The sequence below is a fragment of the Salminus brasiliensis genome, chromosome 24 (assembly GCF_030463535.1).
Source record: "Salminus brasiliensis chromosome 24, fSalBra1.hap2, whole genome shotgun sequence".
NCBI lineage: Eukaryota > Metazoa > Chordata > Actinopteri > Characiformes > Bryconidae > Salminus > Salminus brasiliensis.
This window is the reverse complement of record NC_132901.1, coordinates 24,336,017-24,359,731: the sequence shown is the minus strand read 5'-3', so window position 1 is coordinate 24,359,731 and position 23,715 is coordinate 24,336,017. Positions and strand designations below refer to the sequence as shown.

The 23,715-nt window shown below is 45.8% G+C and overlaps 1 protein-coding gene across 4 annotated transcripts in view; it reads left to right on the top strand.

Moving 5' to 3' along the window:
- map3k4 (mitogen-activated protein kinase kinase kinase 4) overlaps positions 1–23,715 on the top strand; it is a 32,223-nt gene that overhangs the window by 1,814 nt on the left and 6,694 nt on the right. For 2 of the 4 annotated variants that reach the window (XM_072670375.1, XM_072670374.1), the window contains exons 2-21: positions 7,704–7,894; positions 8,683–10,019; positions 10,654–10,911; positions 11,319–11,471; positions 12,796–12,953; positions 13,065–13,181; positions 13,291–13,390; positions 13,749–13,832; positions 14,126–14,395; positions 14,562–14,711; positions 15,903–16,064; positions 16,192–16,325; positions 16,415–16,493; positions 17,137–17,215; positions 17,387–17,480; positions 19,013–19,138; positions 21,209–21,300; positions 21,414–21,494; positions 22,332–22,523; positions 22,608–22,678. In XM_072670375.1, the coding sequence (XP_072526476.1) occupies positions 7,704–7,894; positions 8,683–10,019; positions 10,654–10,911; positions 11,319–11,471; positions 12,796–12,953; positions 13,065–13,181; positions 13,291–13,390; positions 13,749–13,832; positions 14,126–14,395; positions 14,562–14,711; positions 15,903–16,064; positions 16,192–16,325; positions 16,415–16,493; positions 17,137–17,215; positions 17,387–17,480; positions 19,013–19,138; positions 21,209–21,300; positions 21,414–21,494; positions 22,332–22,523; positions 22,608–22,678 (3,928 nt within the window). The remainder of the gene's footprint in view (positions 1–7,703; positions 7,895–8,682; positions 10,020–10,653; positions 10,912–11,318; positions 11,472–12,795; positions 12,954–13,064; positions 13,182–13,290; positions 13,391–13,748; positions 13,833–14,125; positions 14,396–14,561; positions 14,712–15,902; positions 16,065–16,191; positions 16,326–16,414; positions 16,494–17,136; positions 17,216–17,386; positions 17,481–19,012; positions 19,139–21,208; positions 21,301–21,413; positions 21,495–22,331; positions 22,524–22,607; positions 22,679–23,715) is intronic. The other 2 variants (XM_072670377.1, XM_072670376.1) reach the window with 1 other exon arrangement.

Here is a 23,715-nt window from a genome sequence, read left to right as displayed (position 1 = left end):
TGCCGGACACTACTTGAGGTAAATACTCATTAAAAAAACAGCTCGAGCACGCTTTCAAGAAGTGGGTTTTGGCTGAAATTAGGAGTGTGTAGCGCTTAAGCAACAGTAGACCTTGAATTTGAAACCTGCCAGGGGTCCATAAGGGGACTTGGCTCGCTGTCCTGTGACTCAGATGCGAAGTGGGTTCTGGAAATGTTGGATTTAGCATTCCGGGAATCAGTCTGACTGCCTGCGGTGAATTTATAACTGCTGCTGCTGATGCTGCTTACCTTACCTTACTCTTATGCATTGCACCATGCATTTGTCTAATGCACTGTGCAGGCGAAGCTGCGTTGGGTTGCTTTACTGATGTCCTCGAGGCTGTTTGCAGCCCCGGTATGTTTTTGCGTACTTTCCCAAGGTAATACACCCAGTCATATATGATAAGGCTGCACATGCACGTCCAGTACATGTGACTGCTATTATCTGCTTTCCTAGAACTCCGCTCTTTAAAGCATTAGCCCTGCCAGAACGCAGAGTGCAGTGGCTGCAGAGTTGGCCTGGGTAATGCTAGGCCCATAAATGCAAGCTTGATGGCATGTGTGCCAAGCTCATATGTTATCATTATGTCTAATGACCCACAGCAGCAGCACCACCACGTCACTCACTGGGTGCGTTTGTCCCAGCTCTTGGCGACGTGTCCTCTGGAATGTAGCGTTGCGTCTCTCGGTACCCCCCACCACCCCCTCACCACCACCACGCCCGGGACAAATTCATTACACGTGACATCATGTGCAGCATTATACTGGAGATTATGCAACAAACTAAACTATGTCTTATAGGGTGTCCTCAAAGACTGACGTAGTTCACGGACGATGTTATGAGAGTGTTCTCTAAATACCGAAAGCTATTTTTTCTTTTACGTAATTCTGTAATCAGTTCGGAAAGCTGCAGACTTCTGCATGAGTTAACCTGAAACTGTCCGATGAAGAACAGTGTTGGTCTTTGATTGAAAGGTTCCTTCACTTTTTTTTAGGATAGATTTTTTTCCCCCTCATATAAATCAAAATTTATCAGCTGCCCCTCGCCACAACCCCACCCTGTACCCCAACTGAGCCCCCTAAAGACCTCAGTATACGTCCCGCCAAACGAAGCTTGTGTGAGGGCTGCGTGAAGTCGAGCAACCTATGTGAGGTTGCAAGTTCACGTACTAGCAGTCTACTCCAGTACTGCAGGTGGCGCTATGACATTGTATGGTCCTTTCTGTTGGAAGGGGGTTGCACACTGTAAAGTACCGACCAGTCAAATGCTTTGTTGAGTGGTGTGTGTGTGTGTGTGTGTGTGGAGTTCGCTCAGCTGCTGTGTGTGTGTGTGTGTGTGTGTGTGTGTGTGTGTGTGTGTGTGTGTGTGTGTGTGGCGTCTGCGATTGCTTTTCTCCACAGTAGCATCATTTTGGCGAGTGCTTGGTCTCCGCATGACCCGTACTAAGGCCTGTAGCTGAGCCTGATGCACAGAAGTGCAGCTGCAGCTCCTGAATAATCCATTTGCGTAGTTCTCTTAGCTGGGCATGCACTGAAGTGCCCCCTGCTGGTCACAAGCTGTGTATAACGGTAAAGGTGGCTGGCTGACAGTCATATTAACAGTCTTATTAACAGTTGCTGCCCACATACTTCTATGCGTCCTTTACTTTGGCATGGATGTTAAGCCGTGCGTCCACTAGAGGGCGGTTCCGAGTCTGGCAACAAAAAACATGGCAATTGCGGAGGACCGATTTTGGGCTCGTTTGGTGGAGGTGGGCCTCACTATCACAGGTTTGCTTTCATACAGAACCGTAGATCGATTGGGCAATTGGCGGACGCCACTTTTCCGTTAGCATTTTTGCTAAATAGTTGGATTTTCCTAGAAAACCATTTCCTAGAAAATTTTCCTAGAATTCAAACACTCGGGCTGTAAAGAACAGCGCTGTCTGGACCCCTGGCGTTTCACAGCGCAGGATCATCTGCGAACAAGGAGCCGTTCTTGCAGGAGCATGGTCACATGACCAACCAAACGGACCAGGCGGATCTTCAGCAAACCCCAGTCCACTGGTTTCAGGAGGACCAGAGATGGGTCCTCTAGGGCGCTTGACCAAACGTACCCAAATCTCAGCAAGCGGACCTGCGTCCACGCTGCACTCCTCTGCGTCTGGCAGGAAGGAAGGAAGTGGCGTGCTGAATTTAGGGGTGTGCAAGTCCTCGCTCTCCTATCTGCCTTCTGCATGGGTCTGTAGAACCCTTCAGCTGTGAACCACGAGGGTTTGGGTAGTTGCTGGTGTTTTGGCTCGTGAATTGTTATTGAGGACGTTCATTTCGGTAGATTTCGCTGATCCAACCCTCCTTAAATATTTATTTTTTTGCATTATGCATTCCTCACATTGCTGCTCTTCAGTACTTGAATGCCACACACACACACACACACTCTGTTGCAGCCTCAAGAGGTCATTGTGTGGACAGAGGAAATGACATTGTACAAATCTGTGGCATGAAAGCACAGTGAGGCGAAATGCAGAAAGAGGACGGTGTTGCTAAAGGAGCAGTTCGGCGAGAAATCACATAGACGTGATCGATCTCTTAAGCCCAGATGCCTCCAGACGTCTCCTACATGTGCTTCTTTAGTTTACAGCAGGAGATGCTAAGCTAATGTTGCTACAAAACACTGGATTTAGACGGTCCCAAAAAAATCAATGCATTTTATTTGCATGCTTTGGACGACTCCCTGATGTCTCTGTCGAATCAATGGCTAGCCTTAATGCTCTGTCATGCGCTGCTCCGCAATTACGCCACCGAAACACTAGTGGGCCTTTCTGTTCGCTGTGTTGACCTCATTGCCGTATTACAAGTGATGGAGGCTGAAACTGACCCCCCCCCACCCCCCCACTGTGCCGGAGTTGGAGTAGGGCTGGGCGATATGACTGTTCATACGGTGCATACGGTCAGAATAGAGGGTGTGCTCTTGCCGTTACAGGTCAGAAAGGCCGACTTGGTGGCAGCATCGGGTTCAGCGTAAATGTCGGCTGCAATTCGGACCTCTCCTTTTACAGGAAGCTGAAGAGAAGCTAATGGATTTGCTGTAATTCAGAGAAACGGCTGGAGTCCAGGCAGCGCAACAGCACGTGGGAGCTCACTGAGGAATGAAGTCACGCTCTGAAAACAGTTGGGTGGGAAAAACCGAGCCCACTGTAGCTGCGAGTTTAGCGACATGCTAAGTTCAAGTCCGAGAGAAAGCCAGTCTACGACCGTTCCCTCGACTCTGTGATCTCAGATATGAGGCTTTGCCCTCTAAACGGGTGTGATCTGAGCCTCAGTGAGCTGGACGTCCGTGCACCGTTGGTTCTTCGTCATTGCAGCCCGAAGTTGGAGCTCATAGCTGATGACCGGTGATTACTTCTACTAAAATTGGGGGTGGTGGAGGGGGGTGGTCTGTACGGCTTTTGAAAAGAGGGCGAGTTGTCTGAGCTTGTCCGGCCAACGGAGAGACCGGCATGAGGAAATGCAGGTCGATTTGATAATGTGCTTCGTCATCTGCAACCAGTTATCTCACATCAGCGGACGCGCAATCATAAGCCATGTTCATCCAGCCGAATTTCTCCATGGCGGCGGCGTAGGAAATACGATGCTATCAAGCGGACCAATCGTTACTGACGTGGCGAGGGTTCGGATCGATGCGCAGGCTTTTAGGAAAACAGCATAAACAGACCTTTCTTTAAACTTTCAGGCTAAAACTGGAAAGTTCAGCTCAGCTGAGAAATTCCGTTTGGTGTTTCTGGACTAAAATAAGTTCTAAAACCAGTCTGGATGCGTTTTGAGAAGGTTGAGAGAGGTGTTTGGTGTGTATTTGCCCAAAAATGAGCTCATGTCTGATGCATTCTCCACATTGTGGTCCCCTAAAAACGTGGTACTTCCAGGCTCTCAGTGGTCCAGTGGTACAAAGGCGCTGCCACTATGATCTGTGGATCGCTGGAGCTTGCCATCAGCAGCCGGAGTCAGAGAGGGCACGATTAACTCTATACTCTATACTGTATACTCTATACTGTACAGTATACTCTATACTGTAATGATACCCCAGGATGCCTTACATCACTACATTATATTAATGTAGTTACTGCACTGTTACATTACACATAATTCATTCTGTATATTACATTATATTAATGTAATTATGACTGCACTACAATCACTTTTTACGCTTTTATGCCTCTATCATGCTGCTCTCTTGTTTGATTTTCCTGCTGTAAAAACTGACTTTCCCTGTGGGATAAATAAAGTGATCTATCTATCTATCTATCTATCTATTAGCCTTGCTCTCTGCTGGGGAGCCGTGCTTTGAAAAGAGGGATTGAGCGGAGATTGGCCTCGCATGTGTCAGAGGGGACCTATGCTTCTAGTGTTAGGGGTATGGCTAGTGTTGTGGGGGGGGGGGCTTTCAAATTGGGTAGATAATACTAGCACGTGTGTAGCATGGAGGAAAGCTCCGACAACTCGAGCAGCTTGAATAATGGTTCATTAATCGCAATTGAGCTAAAATATTCAATTAATCGTGATATTGGTTTCGGGTCATATCGGCCAGCACTGGATTGGAGGCTGAGTTTTGACCTGATGGTGAAATTTCTCTTTAGGGTGAAGGTTTTTGAGAATTTTACTATGACAAAAAAATGTCCTGCGCTCACATTAATAAAAAGAATTAAAATAATAAAAATAATAAAAATGTAGCCTTTTCTGCCCCATTAGGAGTGTGTGGATTATTCAGAGCCAGCGGTATGTAGCAGAAGTGGGAATTAGGGTTTTAGGCCTAGAAAAATGGCTAAAATTAGACATTTTCTTTATTATTTTCTTGAAATTTCCCAAGTTTAGGTCTGTAAGAGCCTGGATTAGGAGGCCTGCAGTTTGAACGACACACCTTGAGATTTTTGTTTTCGTTAGGAGCCATGCTTCACCTTCACCTGGTATTTAGGTCTGCATTGCATGAGATTTTCATAAGCGCTGCTGGAGGAAGTCCAGCGTTTTAAAGGAACTCAGATCCTCTGTAAACGTGGTCATGGCCAGTAAATCTCACAGCCCTCACAAGCCCACAGTTTCCTTGTTGTTGGATTCACAGTTATCATCTTGGCTGGTATAATCATGTCCTCTCATTCACTCACTCACACACACACACACACACACACACACACACACACACACACTGTGTAGATTCACCCTCGCAATTCAGCAGCCAAGACATGCGCCTTATGGCCTGTGCTTATCTGCTAGGGTCTCTAGGGAGGGTACGGCAGGAGTTTAGGGCCCGTCTGTAGTGAGCTTTGAGTTCGGGCCCACTGTGAGTGAGTAAGTGTGTGTGTGTGTGTGTGTGTGTTCGTTCACCCGCCAGCTGTGAGGAGGCATTCAGCGGGGAGACTGCGGGGCCACGTGCCGCTCGTGCACAATGGAAGAGCGCAGCCCGCGACAATAGAGGGCAGGGGGTCAGAGGTCAGCCTAGCGGGACTGTTGCGGCCTGTGCCGTTTACCCCCTCCCTCTCAGATGCTGTAACATTCCTCCGACCTTTATTGCGAGGCACCGGAGGGCCGTTCAGCCCGCGGCGGCACCATCTGCAGCACTAAATTACAGAGCGCCGGCGGAGGCGCTGGCCTGCCCATTGTCCGGATGGGCTGGATGGAGCTCTGCTCTGGACGAGCGGGAAGCTCTGAGGCAGAGCTGCTTACGCTCTCGTGCCCGGGCGGCATTCGGTGGAGGTGCGTCATGGCAACCAAACAAACAGCAAGGGCGAGGATGACGTCGGTGCTTCCTGTGTCATTCCTGAGGAATTCTATCACTGTTAGACTCTGCCCTGCACTGCGCCATTAACCAGCAGCACACACATTCTTTCACTTGTTTGCTCTGAGAGCCTGAAGATAGCCATCACTGGAGAAGATAGCAGTGCACGGGTCTGAGGTTTTTAGGCCTTTAGCACGGCTTTGTGGCAGTTGCTGCTCTCTTGTCTGTTCGTGTACTAAACTATGAATGGGGCCCTTTATTGTTGGATTGTACTGAGCATTAGAAGGGGTCACCTTTTGGCCATTTCTGGGCTGATGGGATAACCAATAGACTAATTAACATTGAATAATGTTCATTAAAAAGGGTGGATTTCAGGATTTGTCATTGTAACAGCTGCTGAGTGACCAACAGGGGGCGCTGTGGGATCTCAAAGAAGGAAGAGTTCCAATATTGTCTTATTATTAATTATTATATTAATTTTATAAATAATAATAACTAAAATCTTCAGTTTCTTCAATAAAATTGGCGCTAGAGCTGGGCAATATGACGATATTTTATATCGAGGATTTTGTTAGTGGTTAATTAACACTGATCAGCTGCACATTTTCTTACGAACAGTGTGATTATACTGGTTTAATTGAATAGAAATCGCTGTATTCAGTGCAGGAGAGTATCTGAATTTGTAAGAATTTGTCGCTACCTATTTATTTTGTCTCGATTATATGTATCGTATTGTGAAATTGTCTCTAAATATCATGATGTAGTGTTTTTACCATATCGCCCAGCCCTAATTGGCGCCCAGATGTTGTGCATCCCTGAATGTTATTGCTTGAATGCAGCAAAATTAGTTGAGGATGTTGATGGTGTTGATGATTCAGACAGCTGGAGTATTCCTCCCAGTGATGAGTCAAAGCCAGGCTTCTGTCTGATGACCATATGTTGATCAGAGAGGACTGTCTGGTTGTTGGGATCTGCAGTGTTCTGTTAGAAGAGCCTCCGTGATCAGCAGCAGGTGTCTGCTCTACTCTCAGAGCATACGGTTGGGTGGGGGGTACCCCATGGGAGTAGGAGTGTGTTGTGAGGGGCAGATGGGGGACTGACTGAGTGAGTGAGTGAGTAGTCTGAGGGCTTTGTGAGTGAAATCACAGTTTAGGTCACTGACCTGTGATGGTCATCCTGACTGGCTGCAAATAGCAGTGGACCTCCTTCCTTCTGTCTTCCTTTAGTCTACAGAGACAAAAATAGCAAGCATAGCTGAGAGGTGGCGGCCGGGGGGGGGGGTGTTTAATCATAATTAAATAAATTATTAATTAATTTTAGGGGTGTGTTCACAGAGCTGAGATTAGTGACAGTCTAAATCCAGTGTTTGTGTGCGTTGTTAGCCTGATGCACTAAATGGACAAAAGTATTGGGACACCTGCTCGTTCATTGTTTCTTCTAGACGAAGTGTTTCTCCTGCTTTTGTTGGAGTAACTGGCTCTACTGTCCAGGGAAGAAGGCTTTCTACTAGATTTTGGAGGAGCATTGCTGTGAGGATTTGATTGCATTCGGCGACAAGAGTGTTATACATTCCAGAGAACACAGTTCTTCCACTGCTCCAAGCTCAATGCTGCTGCGGGGGCTTTATACCCCTCTAGCCCAGGCCTGGCATTAGGTAGCATGGTGTCCTATTCTATTGGCAGTACTTCTTCTCTACAGTGACGAGACAAGCTGTGTTTGTGCATTTGCGCATCTGTGTCATCAATGAGTCCAACTTAAAGTAGCTGAATGCATTCATTAGAAGGGGCGTCCACAAACAAGCCTGTCTCAGTATCAGTTAATTAGGCTTTAGGATAATTGCTTAAACAGTTAGTTTTTAATTCTAGTTGAATTTGGACGAGGTTCGGCTTTTCTGCCAGCTGAATTTCCTTTCGCTTACTGTTCTGCTTGATTTCCAGGCCGACGGACCCACCGAAAGATGAGTCCCGGCAGAACTCTGAGTTGGATGAGTTGTGGGACGAGCTCACCCAGGAAGAGGAGTCTTTTTACGGCACCTCGCCTCCCCGCACCCCCCGCCAGATGAAACGCATGTCCGGCAAACACCAGAGAGGCGGCCAGAGCAGAGCTGCGGGTCGCTCTCCCATCAAAGGTAATTTCAAGCGTTCGCTCGTGACGCAGCCCGTGTGTTTTTGAGCTTTAGCTGAAGTCGGTAGTACACAGTATGAGCTTGTCCGAGCTTTCGGAAGTAAGGATGCACGCCTCATTGGCCGAGAGGCTGCTCTACAGACGCTGAACCTCAGTAACCCATTTCAGCCTGGCAGGTAATGTAGTAACACGAAGGAGAGGGCTGCTTAAACTGGAGCTTACCCAAAACTTACAAGGGGTTGGTTTGGTTGCTCACAGGGTTGTGAGTTCAGTACCCTGGCCCACTAAGCTGCCACTTTTTGGGCCCTTGAGCAAGGCCTTTTTTATGAGGTTTATGTGCGCCTACTCCATGAGTTTGGGACGTTTGGTCAGTCTGAAAGCTGTTATTAAGCCCGAGAGCAGCCTGGTCCTCCTTAAAATCAATGGTCTGGGGTTCGCTTCAAGCGGACTCTGGTGTGGAAGCTGTCTGTGATTGGTTCATTTGGTCACGTGACTGCTTCGACTTCACCAGCGTGGCTAAAAACCTTCTCCTACGTCAACAGCTCCTTGTTTGCAGGACTTCCTTCATGCCTTGACTCCAGAAAACACCGTTCCTCACAGCTTGAGTGTTTGTGTCCGAGGAAAATAAGGAAAAGCGATGATATGGAAGCAAACCAGTGATACTGAGCCTCTCCCCCAGATTCTGACTAGCTTTTTAAAGCCCATAATAATCAATCGTGAATGAATTGATAAATTACCTGTAATCGTTGACACCTGACACCACAATGTGTTTTGTTTCGGTATCCTCTGCAGAGAGGAGCCCCACCGGTGCCTCATCCCACAGAGAGCGTGAAGGAGCCAAACCACCAGACCCTGCTGAGGAGGTCAATTACAAGCAAGGCAAGAAGCAGCGCTCCAACCTGCGTTCGAACGAGCGGGACAAAAAGAAGACGTTTGAGGGCTCCTTCATGTTGGACCCTCTCTCCAAGTCTGGTCCCTTCAGCGCAGTCAGCATGGACCCCAGGAAGCCCTACCTGAGCTTGGGCTGCAGCTCCAGCAAGCTCCCGGTCAACATGCCCCACGCTCTGCCCCGCACCCACCGCCAGACCTCGCGGACCGACTGCCCGGCTGACCGCTTGAAGTTCTTCGAGACGCTTCGCCTGCTGCTCAAACTGACGTCCATGTCGTCCAAGAAGAAGGAAAAGGAGCAGCGGGGCCTGGAGAACACGGCCTTCATGGGCCAGAACAATGAGGTCATCTGGCTGGAGCTCCAAGCCTGGCATGCTCGTCGCAGCATCAATGACCAGGACTTGTTTCTTTACACGGCACGCCAGGCCATTCCTGATATCATCAGCAAGGTTCTGCACTTCAAGGTGGAATACAGCTGCCTGGCCACGCCTGAGACTCGTCCGGAGCCCGTCCAGAGAGACTCCTGCCCAGGAGAGTCTAACTGCGGGACCTGCCCCACCTCCTGGGCCGAGGTAGACACCGCAGCCCTGCTGGGCTCAGGCACGGCATGCCGGGAACACTTGCAGAGACAGCGGCAGGCTTTTGAGCAGGTCAGAGGTGTGATGGGGTTGTTGGAGTCTGTAGAAGCTCTCTACCCATCGCTGCAGACTCTGCAGAAGGACTACGAGAAGTATGCGGCACGGGACTTCCAGGGCAGGGTGCAGGCACTCTGCCTGTGGCTCAATATCACTCAGGACCTAAACCAGAAGCTGCGTGTGATGGGCACCGTGCTGGGCCTCCGAGACCTCTCCCGCATCGGTTGGCCCGTCTTCGAGATCCCCTCGCCCCGTTGCTCCCGTGGCAGCGATGGCGACGAACAGGACGAGGAGGACGAGAACGACTCCACCGCCACCTTCACAGCCGACAGTGACATGGAGGAGAGTGAGCCCGCCGGGACCGAAGCCAAAAGGGAATCCTTAACTTGCCTTACGCCCAAGTTTGCTCGCCTGTTGTCGGAGGAGTTCATCCCGGCGTGCGGCGGTGAAAGCCAGTGCTGCCCGACCGCCATATACAGGCCATTTGTAGACAAGGCGCTGAAGCAGATGGGCCTGCGCAAACTCATCCTTCGCCTACACAAACTGATGGACCGCTCGCTGCAGAGGTCCAGGACTGCGCTGCTGAGCCACACGCCCACTCAAGAGGTGAGCACCTTGTCATTCTTGGGTTTATCCTGGAGAGTGATGGACAGTCATGTGAAAATAATATTAAGGGCACCCCATTAAAACCTTGTTGAACATATTTAAAGACCTGAAGAGCCTCAGAGAACTCTTTGGATCTGGCCATGGTGATCTTCACCACAGGTTTTAATGGGGTATCGTCTCCATATGATTAAATGTGTTTAAAAAAGACTGATGTGCTGAAGGTTCTACGGTAAGCTTTTCGCCAAGCAGCCCTGGTGATGCTTCTGAACTGAAAACACCACTTTTCATACCACTGGACATCACTTCTGACAAATGCATTCAGCCACTTTAAGTTGCACCCATTGTTTACACAAATGTGCAAACACACAGCTTGTCTAGTCCCTGGAGAGAAGTGTGGTCAATAGAATAGGACATGAACCTATCTGCACCATGCTGCCTAAAGCCAGGTCTGGGCTAGAGGGGTATAGATACATATATATATATATATATATATATATATATATATATACCTACCCTTGAGCTCAGAAGAAACAACAAATGAGCCAGTGTCCCAATACTTTTGTCCATTGAGTGACCTATCACAATAACACCAGAAACATCTGTAATTTTGTTAATTTTGTCGGTACCTTTTCAGTTGTCCGAGGTTCCGGACTCTTCCTTGCTGTACATTGACTACCTACCTGAGCTCTCTCGGCACCTGGGTGGACAGGTGGAAGAAGAGGCAGGTTCAGGACGGGTCTCGTGGGCAGAACTGCAGGACATGGACCTGCCCTCATTTCGGCCTGCTTTCTTAGTGCTCTGTCGGGTGCTGCTAAACGTCATTCACGAGTGCCTCAAACTGCGCCTGGAGCAAAGACCTGCCGGAAAGCCTTCGCTGCTCAGCATCAAACAGGTGCGCATGGTCCCTGAAGCCCACTTACCTGAAATTGCATGAGAAACGGATTAGGCATTTTTATCTGATCAGTTTCAACCTCTTTAATCATTTTAGATTTCTGCTATTCAGCAGGCTTGCTTTTTTATTTATTATTTTAATTAATTAATAAATAAATAAATTTAATATGTAGATAAGCTCTATTCTGATTGGTTGTCGTGATGTGTACCAGCTTTTTAAAAGGAGGTCTGGAAAGTGGCTTAAACACACAAATGAGTGGAGATAGAAATAGACAGATATACAGCCCCCTGAGAGGAGATGGTTTCGGTCCAGTCCTAAATTAATTGATTGGAACCGATTGGAACTGGACTGTAGCGCCACCTGCAGTACTGTACTGTAACACGTACGTGTGTAACCGTGTGTTGCAGTTGGTGCGCGAGTGTAAGGAAGTGCTGAAAGGTGGGCTCCTCATGAAGCAGTACTACCAGTTCATGCTGCGTGGCATCATCTCTGACCCGCAAGGCCTGCAGACCAACGCCAACATTGATGAGTTCGAGGAAGACCTCCATGAAATGCTAGAGGTAAGTGATCAGCAGATGTTTCCGAGCAGTCGTGCTCACCCTGAGCGGAGGTTTTATGGGGGGGGTGATGAATGTAATTTGCTTAGAGCAGATTCCTAAATTAACTCCGGTATGTTTACTGAGCAAAGAGCAGACTTCCAGGTAAGCGATGCATCCATGGTGATGGATCCCCTGACGAGACACTGTGGGGTTTGGTACGGTTAATATGTGGGGAGCACTTTTCATACCTGTTGGAGTGTGTTGGACAAATCCAGCAGTGTTTACTTCTCAGCAGTTTAAGCTGAATGGCTTCCTCGTCCTCCTCTGGTCAGAACTGGACGTTGCATAGTGATGCTGTGTTTAATGGTCCTTCAGAACAGCATTAAGAACTGTACTGTTGGAGCAGGTAAACCTGGTATTGCGACCTTCTGTGTTGCTTCACGAACGCCCGACCCTACCCGAACCCGTGCCTGTTCCGTCTAAGCCCGCCCCACCCTCATTATGAGCCTTAACCCAAAATTTTATTATTATTATTTTTTTAAATAAGTAAAGTGTTAAAACTGAGCTTTTTTTAACTGCTGTTCAGAGTTGTTTGAATGAGTGAATCTTTTTGAATCTGTTCAGAGTGATGTTGATGAGCAGAGCAACACTGGCCTGTTATTACAACTGTTTATTAAGAATGAAACTCCTAATGATTAAAGCAGCAATGATCCACAGGCCTAAACATGGGTAAAATGGACTACAAGAATAATGTCTGCATGACCTCCTTTACTGTAATTTAATTTAACAAGGTTTAAGAATCTAAAATAATATAATAAGCGTAGCCTCAGTGCAAACATGCAGAAAACAGCAATAATGCTGGTGCAAATCCCCGTTGCTGCATGCAAATAACGCTACTGCACACATTAATTCTGCATTTAGGAAACAACATAAGATATAAAAATTAAATTCCGAACGAGCAAAAGGTTAGGCTGAAGGATTCCAGGACCGGTTGATACCGGGCACGTCCCGCTGGCTGCACACAGCGCTGTAGGTCAAGGAGCTCATGTGTGATCACAGTGTAATTTATTATTTAGCTTTATTGTGATTTATCACGCCATAGCTTTATTAAAAAATAATAAGTAATAAATAAATAATATAATAATAAATAGCATTAAAAAAAGTCGCAGGCCCTGAGAAAAGTGGTGTGAAATTTGGGGCTCGGGCTCGGAATCTAAACTCTAACGTAACGTGATCTGAAATGAGGTTCTTTTGCTTTGCTTTCCTTTCCGTCGCTACTTATAAACTAAATCTGACCACAAACGGTTTCCTATCAGTAAAGGTGGTGTCTTAACGTCCATCGCAGGTCTACTTCGGCTACATGCGCAGCTGGATCGAGATGTTGCAGCAGCTTCCTCAGGCCTCCCACAGCCTGAAGAACCTGCTGGAGGAAGAGTGGAACTTCACTAAGGTCATTACTCCATACATCCGAGGAGGAGAAGCCCAGTCTGGGAAGCTGTTTTGGTACGTCTTCAAACCTTTTCCCTACCCAAACACCCTACAGTCTTCCAGTCTGCTCAGTTTTCATTTCCGCAGGACGCTTTGTGACTGGCCGTTTTCCCTCTTTCGTTGTAGTGACATTGCTGGCATGCTGCTGAGGTCCACGGGAGACTTCCTCGATGTAGGTCTTCAGAAGAGTTATGATGAGTTCTGGGAGAGTGCTGATTGTAGCATGGCCTCAGATGAGATCAGGTACAGATCAGAGGGCAGGAAACACAGCAGTGTATTATGATGAGTGCCTATTGCCATACATATGTAGCCATGAGTGGCGACAAGTGGTTTAATGACCGTGTCCACGCAGGCGGTCGGTGATCGAGACCAGCCGATCTCTCAAAGAGCTTTTCCACGAGGCCAGGGAGCGGGCGTCTAAAGCGCTGGGCTTTGCCAAGATGCTTCGCAAGGTAAGAGGGTTGGAAATAAGCTTGTGCTCTCCACATTTCTAGGAGTTGCTGGCAACATGCAAATAAAGACATGTGGAAAAGAAATTGCCCCCTTAAAATGTAATATTTAACAGCAGAAACATCTTACCGTCGTTACCAATACCACCAGAATTCTTCAATTCTATGTGCCAGTTTTGATACCATGATAAAAAGCATGATATTACATTAATAAATTTCAATAATTCATATATTAAAAATAATATACAGTCTTATCGTCTGTTATTTGGCTGTTAGGACCCCAGGCAGTTTCACAGGATCTTTTGATAGTTGGAAATACCTTGATTTTTATTTTGAAAGGTTCTGTACTTCTCTGTTGCAGGATCTCGAGATTGCTGCTGACTTCAGCTTAGCCAGCGGAGTGCCTTGCATTCTCCAAGCCTTGAAAGAAAGGAACTACGTCAAGGTATTTTGTTCCTGCGCCCCTTTTTCAAGAAAAGAGTGAAGCAGGCTGCAGATCCACAGATGTAGGTGGTGCTGTAGACCCTCGCTGTGTTATGTGGTATATTAAAAATATGGGCTAGCTTATATGTGGAAATGAACCTGGAGAAGGTAAAGAGTCCATCCAGGATGCTGGGATTGAGTTGACTGATGGCCAGACGCACAGTGTTTGTTTACATTAAGCCAAAATGCTTAATTTTGAGAGCCGTGTTGTGTTTTTGCTCAGGTACACATGCATTTCTCTTAACGTTCCTAAAGGTTCAAATCCCAGGCCTGGAAGAGCTACAAATCTTTGTCCCGTGTGGTTTGATGGAGCAGCGGTCCACCATCCTGCAGCTGCTGAATGCAGCAGTGGGGAAGGAGTGCTCAAAGGAGCCAGATGAGATCCCCGAGGATGAGGCCTATCTACTTATGAGCAAGCATGGGGTTGGGGATGCACCTGCTGAGGCCAACTGGGCCCAGTGGGACGGGACCACACTCAAACTGGTGCCACAGATGGAGACTGTGGACACCTTGAGGGCAATGAAGGTAATATTAGCAAATGATCTGATATTGGAGACAGATTAACCAGCTAGACATCTTTTGGTGAAGCTGGTTGTACTCCCACATACCTACATACACTACTGGTAGGGAGACTGGTATGTCCTGTATCTGAATTATGACTCCCTGCTGTGTTTCTGTGGGTGTGCCTTAGGTCGAGAATCTGCTGTTGATAGTGATGCAGTCAGCTCACCTGGTGGCCCAGCGCAAAGCCTTCCAGCAGTCAATGGAGGAGCTGCTGACCCTACGGCGTGAGCAGACCTCAAGTCAACCCCTCATTGCTCAAGCCCTAGAACAGCTAAAGGTAACCCCCTGCGTGACTTTCCAGGCCGAGTCGATGTAAACTGAACCTCTTTGAATGTTCAAATTTGGTGGTCTTGATAAGGCGGTTTCCCCTCTAGGTGTGGATGATGAATTTTCCCAACCGACAATATGTATCATAAAATTGACAGATGCAATACACCAGAATTAATAATCAGAAACTGCTCTCAAAAACTCTTAATACAGTGATTATTGTTCGAAACTCAGTTAAACTGCATTATCTGTGTAATTTGTATTGAAACATGCAGTTGTTCAGTACTGATGATATCGATGCTCAAGAAGTGTCATGATATTGATAATTGATAATCATATTGCCCACCTCTATTTCCATTATTTTAAAAAGACTCAAGCTTGTGTAAAGGGAGCACTTTGACACTTTGGACTACATTAAGTCGAGTTTTATTCATTTATTTTATATTATATATATTTTTTATTAAACAAGTTTATTTTTTGTAAATTTTCATATCCATTTTCGAACCACTTTGGATCACCAATTATCCAACCCATGCATATTCTCCCCATATCGCGTGCAATGGTCCCGACACTGGGAGGGGAAGACCAACACACGCCTCCTCCGACACGTGCACAGCCAACCAGCGTCTCTTTTTCCCAACTGCTGATGCAACATAGACGCTGGTCAGCACTGCTAGCAGCATAACCGTAATTCGGACCAGCAGTCCTCTGGTCATAGTGACAGTGCATTGTTCCGCTCGACCACTTCGGGGCACTTATGACACAAAAGGTGCCCCAACACTGGGAGGGCGAGGTCTGACGCATGCCTCCTTCGACGCATGTGCAGCCAGCCACCACCTCACCGCCTCTTTTTAAACTGCTGCCTGTGCAACCATAGCGCTGGGTACCGAGCTCTGATGCAGGAACCGTTGCCAGTTAACATCACACTCAAATGATGTGGGTAGAACGCGAGAGCGCCACCTACTCACCCAGAGAGAGCCAGACCAATTGTGCCCTCTCGGGCTGGACCACTCTGAGCATAAGAAATAATGACGTGCATCTAGATTTAGGCCATTCATGTATGATGGTGTAGACGTGAGCTTTTACCCTATATACTGTGGCTCTGCTCCCTTTCAGTCCTGGTCTAGGGGTTTTATGTGGGTCAGAATGTTTCACACATTGAAAATGCCTCTCTGCCTCTGTATCTCCTTTCTTCTGTTAGAACGAGGCACTGGAACTGTGCAATAAGATTAACAGTGCCATAGATCATGTGGAGTACATGTTCACCTCAGAGTTTGAGGCAGAAGTGGAGGAGTCAGAGTCCGCCACCCTTCAGCAGTACTACAGAGAAGCCATGGTCCAGGGCTACAACTTTGCCTTTGAGGTTAGCGCTTGAAGATTTCCAGTAATCTGTGGCTGCTAATAGATGAATGCACATAATCTCATAATCTGATGACTTTATTTGCCTACCCCCTCCACCCCCCTCTTTTTTTTTCTTCTTCTACCTGTAGTACCATAAGGAGGTGGTCAGGCTGATGTCAGGAGAGTTCCGGCAGCGGATAGGGGAGCGCTACATTGCCTTTGCCCGAAAGTGGATGAATTATGTCCTGACAAAGTGTGAGAGTGGTAGAGGTACCCGACCCAGGTCAGTCTCTTTACTTTAGACACTACATTCTGCAGGAGGTCAATTTTAGGTGAAACTGACCTGTCATTTCTATATGTATGGTTTTGCAGGTGGGCAACACAGGGCTTCGATTTCCTTCAAGCTATTGAACCGGTGTTCATCTCTGCACTGCCTGAAGATGATTTTCTGGTAAAGTGTTGCTGTGTCACTTCTGGGGTTTGACTTCTAGTCTTTTTTAGAAAGATGTTTTTGGGCCATAAAAGCATTTAATTAAAATTAAAACCAAAATCATGCATCTAAAAAACAAGGAAAGCACACCGCTGAGCTCTTTTGGGATGCTTCACACAATTAGGAACTTCAGACTCTTCTTGAAATCTTCTGGCTTGAGTAGTTTTTTGAAAGCACAGGAACTTTACTGAGCTCTTTTCTTGTTCACCATCCTTGTATTAGAATTTCTGCCCCACCTTAAACGATGCTGCAGTATGGGTGCTGTATATGAGGGGGACAGAGTGTGACTGCTACACACTATTTAAGGTGGAATGGGAAAGTTAAATGAGAAGCCAACTTTAGCCTTGTGATAAAGATGCACAGCCTTCGATGGCATGATATTGTCCTGTAAAAGCTTCAGTTCCACAGAAAATCTAGATCCTAGGAGCTATCTTAGGATAGGAGCTTGGTGTCTCTAGACCAGACCCCGAAATGTGTGTTTTGTGTTTGAATGTTAGTTAAAGGGCTGAGGAATTGAACAGAGGCTGTTTTATTAATAATAATAATTATGAATGGTTCATAGGTGCTTGTTGAAGTTGATTTAAAACCTGTGGGTTTCTCACAGAGTCTTCAGGCCCTGATGAACGAATGTATTGGCCATGTGATTGGGAAACCTCACAGTCCTGTTAGCGGCCTGTACCTCGGTAAGTCCTGTTCCTTTGCTGTTAGGGCTCCCGCTCTGAGACTGTAGCAAACCTATGTAGCAGCCATGTTAAAAAATCTATTTAATAATATGCCTCATACACCTCTATCTAATATACCTCATAATTTGAGTGTGAACATTGTCCGATTTTAAAGGATTCTTTTATTTCTAGCTACTCGAAACAGCCCTCGGCCTGTCAAAGTTCCTCGCTGCCATAGTGACCCTCCAAACCCCTCTCTCTTCATCCCCAATGCAGAGGGCACCAGGTAGGTCAGGGGTTTACAGTAAAAGCAGGAGTTCTTGCATAGTGGGCAGTGTTTCTACTTTCCCCCCTATTTTCATGATTTCACACTCTTTTACTGTCTCTTAATTTCTCTGAATAGGCTTAATCTAAATACCTGTCTTTCTTTAGCTCAGCTAAGTGTTTATAGTCGTGGTACTAGGTGATAGTATTTGGATCCCACTGCATATTAAGTGTCGCTAATAACTTTGTAATTACACATTCATAATGCAGGCATTAGCGTTGTACATACTGGTGATTACAGTAGTACCCCTTATGTAATTACATGTGTATCAACTGCAGTTCTGCATGTGTAAGTTGAGGGTGGTTGTATTGATCTGAACTGCTCCTGTTGTTACTAATGAGCAGCACTTATGTAATTATGTAATTAATAGCTGGAGTGGGTATATTAGTGTAATTACAGTAGCAGTACAGCTTGTGTAATGCATTTAGAATAGGATGGTGATTATATTGTAATTGCATTGATTGTCAGTGTAATGACATGGTTATTAGTGAGCAGTGGGATCAGTGTCTTAGCCACTGTGAATGCATATGAGTGCTTTTATGACGCATACAGTACCTTTACTGTTCAAACCCCTTGGAAGTGAATTACAAGTGATCTTTAATTTTGAAAGATCCAGGTCAAAAGAAGTCCTGAATTAAGGCGTGAAACATTGAGTTTAGTGTTTATTCTGCTCTAGCAAACCCAGTCCCAATCACCGAGGGCGAGTTATTGGGTAATTCGGTTGAATATGGGGTTGTGAAACCAGGAGAACAGCCAGTCTGGCTCTCTTGAGTTCTCCAATTGCCTAATAAATGGATATAATTTAACATAATTTCAGCCAATAAAGCTTTAGAGTACCTGCCATGATTCCTGTCCCTGTAGAGAAGTAGGCGTGGGCTAGAGGGGTATAAAGCCCCCCAGCATTGATCTGTGGACTGATGGATGGTGCTCCATCCAAAACTTTTGGGAAGAGTTTGGGAGTTCCTGACATTAATACTCAGATCCACATGGTAGTGCTCCTCCAAAATATAGTAGAAAGTATTTTTCCCTGGACAGTAAAGAGAGTTACTCCAAAAAAAGCAGGCTAAACTTATATATACACACACACACACACACACACACACACAAAAATGAAAGGTGTCCCAATACTTTTGTCCATTTAGTTTAGGTATAATTTCAGTAACTGAGCCTGTTGATTGGGAATGCAACAAAGAATAGCACCACCTAGTGTGTGGAAAGTGAGTGTACACCCCTGTCAGCTCCGCTCCAACATAGGATTTACCTGTTTTGATCATTTAATTTCTGTCTGTGATTTGAGATTAGTCAGAAAACATTCAAGGGCTTTCAAGCAGATCATGGAAAGGTGCTGTGTGCTGTCAGATGTAATAGTGTATGTAAGTTGTCTGAGCCCTTTTTTTCCCCCCACCCACTACTGACTCCTAACATGCACACCATCACTCACACAAAGCTCCCACACAGATGCTCGAGCCTCTCAGTGTATTTTTCTACCACAGTTCTCGGAGTCTCCCATGTGACCTGCGTACCCAGCTATATCCCCCAGGCCCCCGCCCTGCCCCTCAGGCCCCCCATGGGGAAAACAGCAACACCAAAGCTCTCTGCACCGTCCCCAATGAGCACAGGTAGCCAGGTCCACCCCCTGCTTGACCCCAAAAGGATCACGCCACTGCTTTTTACTGTCTGCTTCGTTATGTGCAGCATTATAGCAAAGTGATGAATCTAATAGATTTGATTCTGATGAAATGCTGAACATAATGAACATTATTTTTAAAATGTTGTACAGCAACATTTATAGCAGCATATATATATATAGGGACATCTTGCTGTACAACATTTTATAAATATTTGATATTTTATACATGTATATAAAAGCAATACTGAGAACCCCAAAGGCTTGCTGAGAGTGCCGTTTGACTCCAATAAACCTTTGACAGATGATTTTGCGTTACTTCCTTTAGTTTGGTTGATGTTAGTATTGTAAACGCTGTCTATATTGTTGCTGTACCGCAAAAAAAGCTTTCAATGGAAGTCTATTTTATGCATTTCTATTGGCCCGTTCGTCTGAAATTCTGACAATGTAAAGAACAACGGCCAGCATAAAATTGTCAAAAATTGAGAAACATAAAAAATTAAGATACTGGCCCCGAGTGGTCCAGCGGACTAAGGCGCAGTCACTATGACCAGAGGATCTATGGTTCGAATCCCGGTCATGCTGCTAGCCATCGGCAGCTGTGCCCTGAAGGAGCACAATGGGCCGTCCTCTCTCCAGGGTGGGTAGATGATCGCTGTCTCCCCACATCACTCCAGTGTGGTGCTGTCACTGGCGTCTGCTGGCAGGTGCGTCGGAGCTGGGTGCATTTGGGTATACGGCTCCTCCCTCCAGGAGCAGTAGTGGCCCGCTGATGTTGCATTGTCTGCAGTTCGAAAAAGAGGCGTTGGCTGGCTGTGCATGTGCCGGAGGGGGCGTGTGTTGGTCTTTAGCCACACTAGTGTCGGGAACATTGCACGCAAAAAAGGGAGGATAATACAGGCTGGGTAATTGCAGATCCAAATTAGAGAGAAAATGGGTAGTAAAAAAAATCAAAGGGAAAAACATAAACAAAAAATGTAAATACAAGGTTTTTGCGGGACAGTGACTTCCAATACAATGCAGTAACCTAATCAGAGCACTAACAGTCCATTATTCAAAGAAAATATCGGGAATTATTTTTCTTTTTGGGTTTTCTTTTTGGGTTTTCTTTTTCTGTGAGCTGAGAAGCACCTGCTGTATTTGCTCGCTGCCAGTAGGTGGTAACAAATCCAGTGTTTATTAGAGAAAATGAGAGTAAAAATACAGCACACTGCTTAGTCCATGCGGTACTGGCCATATTGTTTACTGAGGTCATTTAAAAAAAAGTAAAAATACCAAAATGTAATTACACAGTCCCTCACAGGTGTTTTTTTTTTTTCCCCCTGCTTATTTAATTTTTAAATTCTATTTTTGTAATTTTAACACTAAAGCTGTTTAAGCTCTGGCCAGCAGGGGGAGCTGTACACTTACTGCTCCACCCCAACTCTGCCTATGAGGATGGTAAATTGGCTCATGCTGCTGCTGCTGCTGCTGCTGAAATACTAGCTTTGTATGGTTTGCACGGGTTTTCTAACTGTTCTCCAGCTTACTGTGCAGCTTTCTTCTAACACAAGCTCTCTAATTAAGCCGCCCGTCATTTACTCACTTTTTTTAATTATTATTAATTCTTTCAATTATTTTTTTTTACTTAGTTTGTTGAAGTATGAACTTATAGAACAGTGTTAACTTTTAATAGGTAAGTCTAAAATCCTAGCATGGTTAGCTGGTTCAGTGCCCCAGTGATGCCACAGCCATCCATAGCCGTGCATTTTCTGGGTGGGTAGAGTGGCCCTCCCCCCATTACTCAGTGTGATTCTAGCCAGTGGCAGTTATTAGTGATCTTAGGTTGACTGGCTTCATGTGTCTAGGATGAAGCACATGCTAGCCCTCACCCTCCCAGCACCTGTGGCACAAGTAATAGGGATTGGGAAGGCTGGCTAGCTGGCTAGTGGGCAGGAATTGAAAATGGACTAGATTAGGAGTCGGGGAAGGTGTGTAGAAGCAGGGCAAGGTGAATTCTTAGGCAACATCAGTGAAATACTGACCGTACTACCATGTATTCAAATCTCGGGTTCTTCCACAGTGTCCACGAGAACGACCGTCTGTCATCAGTGGCAGCCGAACTTCAGTTCAGGTCCCTCAGTCGCCACTCCAGCCCCACAGAGGACCGAGAGGGTGAGACCTGTTTGTTTGTGTTCATGAGCACATTTCCTCCTTTTGTCCTTTTGAAGTGTAGAAGATGAAAGCTAGCTTACATTAAGCTGTGTGTGTGTCTCCTTTCTGTGTAGAGCCATCATATCCAAAGTCAGACCCTGCTGCTGCTGTCCGCCGTAGCTGGGAACTACGCAACTTCATTAGCCAATCGAAAGGTCAGAAAGGAATCCGGATGAATCAATATATATACATACATTCACCCTATAGCCGCTAAGCTCCGCCCACTAACGTTGAAGTTATAAGGGGTGTTTTAGCGTAATACAGAGACTATATATATACACCAATCAGCATCTCCAAACAGATCTTTACTGGTATGCACTGGTTAGTACATACCAAATGTTCAAGAAAAGAAACCATCTGTGCACCTCGCAGGGCCCCACCTCGCAGGGCCCCACCTCGCAGGGCCCCACCTCGCAACATACAGAACTTAAAGGATCTGATGCCAACATTAGTTTTGGTGCCAGAGACCACTGCACCCCCTCAGAGGTCTTGCCTTCATGGAGTCCATGCCTCGAATGGTCAGATCTGTTGTGCTGGCATAAAGGAATGGGGGACTCACACACTATTAGGGAGGTGGTGTTAATGTTATGGCTGATTGGGGTGTGTGTATGTATATGTGTATATGTGTGTGTATATATATATATATATATATATATATATATATATATATATATATATATATATATATATATATATATATATGTGTATGTGTGTGTATGTATGTGTGTGTGTGTGTGTGTGTGTGTGTGTATATATATATATATATATGTGTGTGTGTATGTATATATATGTGTATATATATATATATAGATATATATATATATATATATATATTACACACCAATCAGCCTTGGTGCCCAAACATCATAAGTGGCCCTAGCAGGATGGTTTTGTGGCTGTGCCAACAGCGCCATGTACGACCCCAAAACGTCACCGTTACCAAGTCCATTCCATGTTTTTACACCCATCCCCCCTTACATTTTCTGCCCCAGACACGGCAGCGCGCCAGGACCCGATGGAGGCGGTGCAGCGTGCCATCCACTCCTTTGAGGAGAAGCGTTACGCAGCTCTGAGGCAGCGCAATGTCATCGGCCAAGTGTGCCACACGCCCAAGTCCTACGACAACGTCATGCATGTCGGCCTGCGCAAGGTCACCTTTAAGTGGCAGAGAGGCAACAAGATAGGTATGGGTGCCAGTCCGTCTGTGTTGAGCTTAAAGCCCCGTTTTATTTGACTGTCATTAAATCTCATGAATTGCTTGTGGGCAGGTGAAGGGCAATATGGGAAGGTCTATACCTGTATTAATGTGGACACAGGTGAACTGATGGCTATGAAGGAGGTAAGTCTTCCCCTGATTATTCTTACACATTTAATATGAAAAGAATTGGCCCTACAGTCGCTGGATAAAGCTTCTTCCATCAAGTGGAGGAAAATCTCAGACACGACTGATTACAAGCTGAAAAGTTTTGGGTTCAACTAAAAATATGTTTAATATCTGACACATGCTTGTTTGGTTCACAACGGGCGAATCCTGGGTAACGTCGCTAACAAACAACACTGGACTTGGTTAGTCACCAGGTTCATCTCGTAAATGCATGTCCAAAAATTATTTGGTAAAACAGCATGAATAAACCTTACTAATAAACTCCTTAGGCCATGTATGTCTAAGCAGGGCTGGGTGATATGGTAAAAATACTGTATCATGATATTCGAAGACAATTTCACTATACACAATCTTACACAATACATGTAATCACAGACTAAATACATCAGTGTAGACGGATTCTTAAAAACTACCATTCAGATACTCTCCCATACAGAGTACAGTGATTTATATTTAATTAAAGCAGTCTAATCACTGTTTGTAATGAAACCTGAAGTTGATCAGTATTTATTAAGCAAAAATATCCTCGATATGTTTAGAAAAGCTTATTGTGGATCACGATAACAAAATTTATCACGATCATGATAAAATATTGCCATATTGCCCAGCTCTATGTCTAAGCCTGCAGTTCTTCACTCTCATAACTACATTACTTTCATTTTATCAGTTTTATAGGCCCCAAAATTGAACCCTGTGGGACTCCGCAAGATATACTACCAAATAATTCCTGGAAGTTTCTGCATTAGGATTAACAATGGCGTTATAAGTCCGGGGTTCAAAGGAATTAAGCGTTTAGCTACAACTGGTTACTAGTTACTCTGAATGTCTACTCTGCAGTTCAGCGCTGTTGGAGATTAAGATCTGTGTTTTGAGCAGCGGCCACAAGGCAGGGTTTCCAGATAGCCAGATAACTCGAGCCCAACGTTATGGGTGCTCTTTTCCTGTTGAACAGGCTTTACTTTGGGCTTACATTGTCTGGCTAAACTGACTAA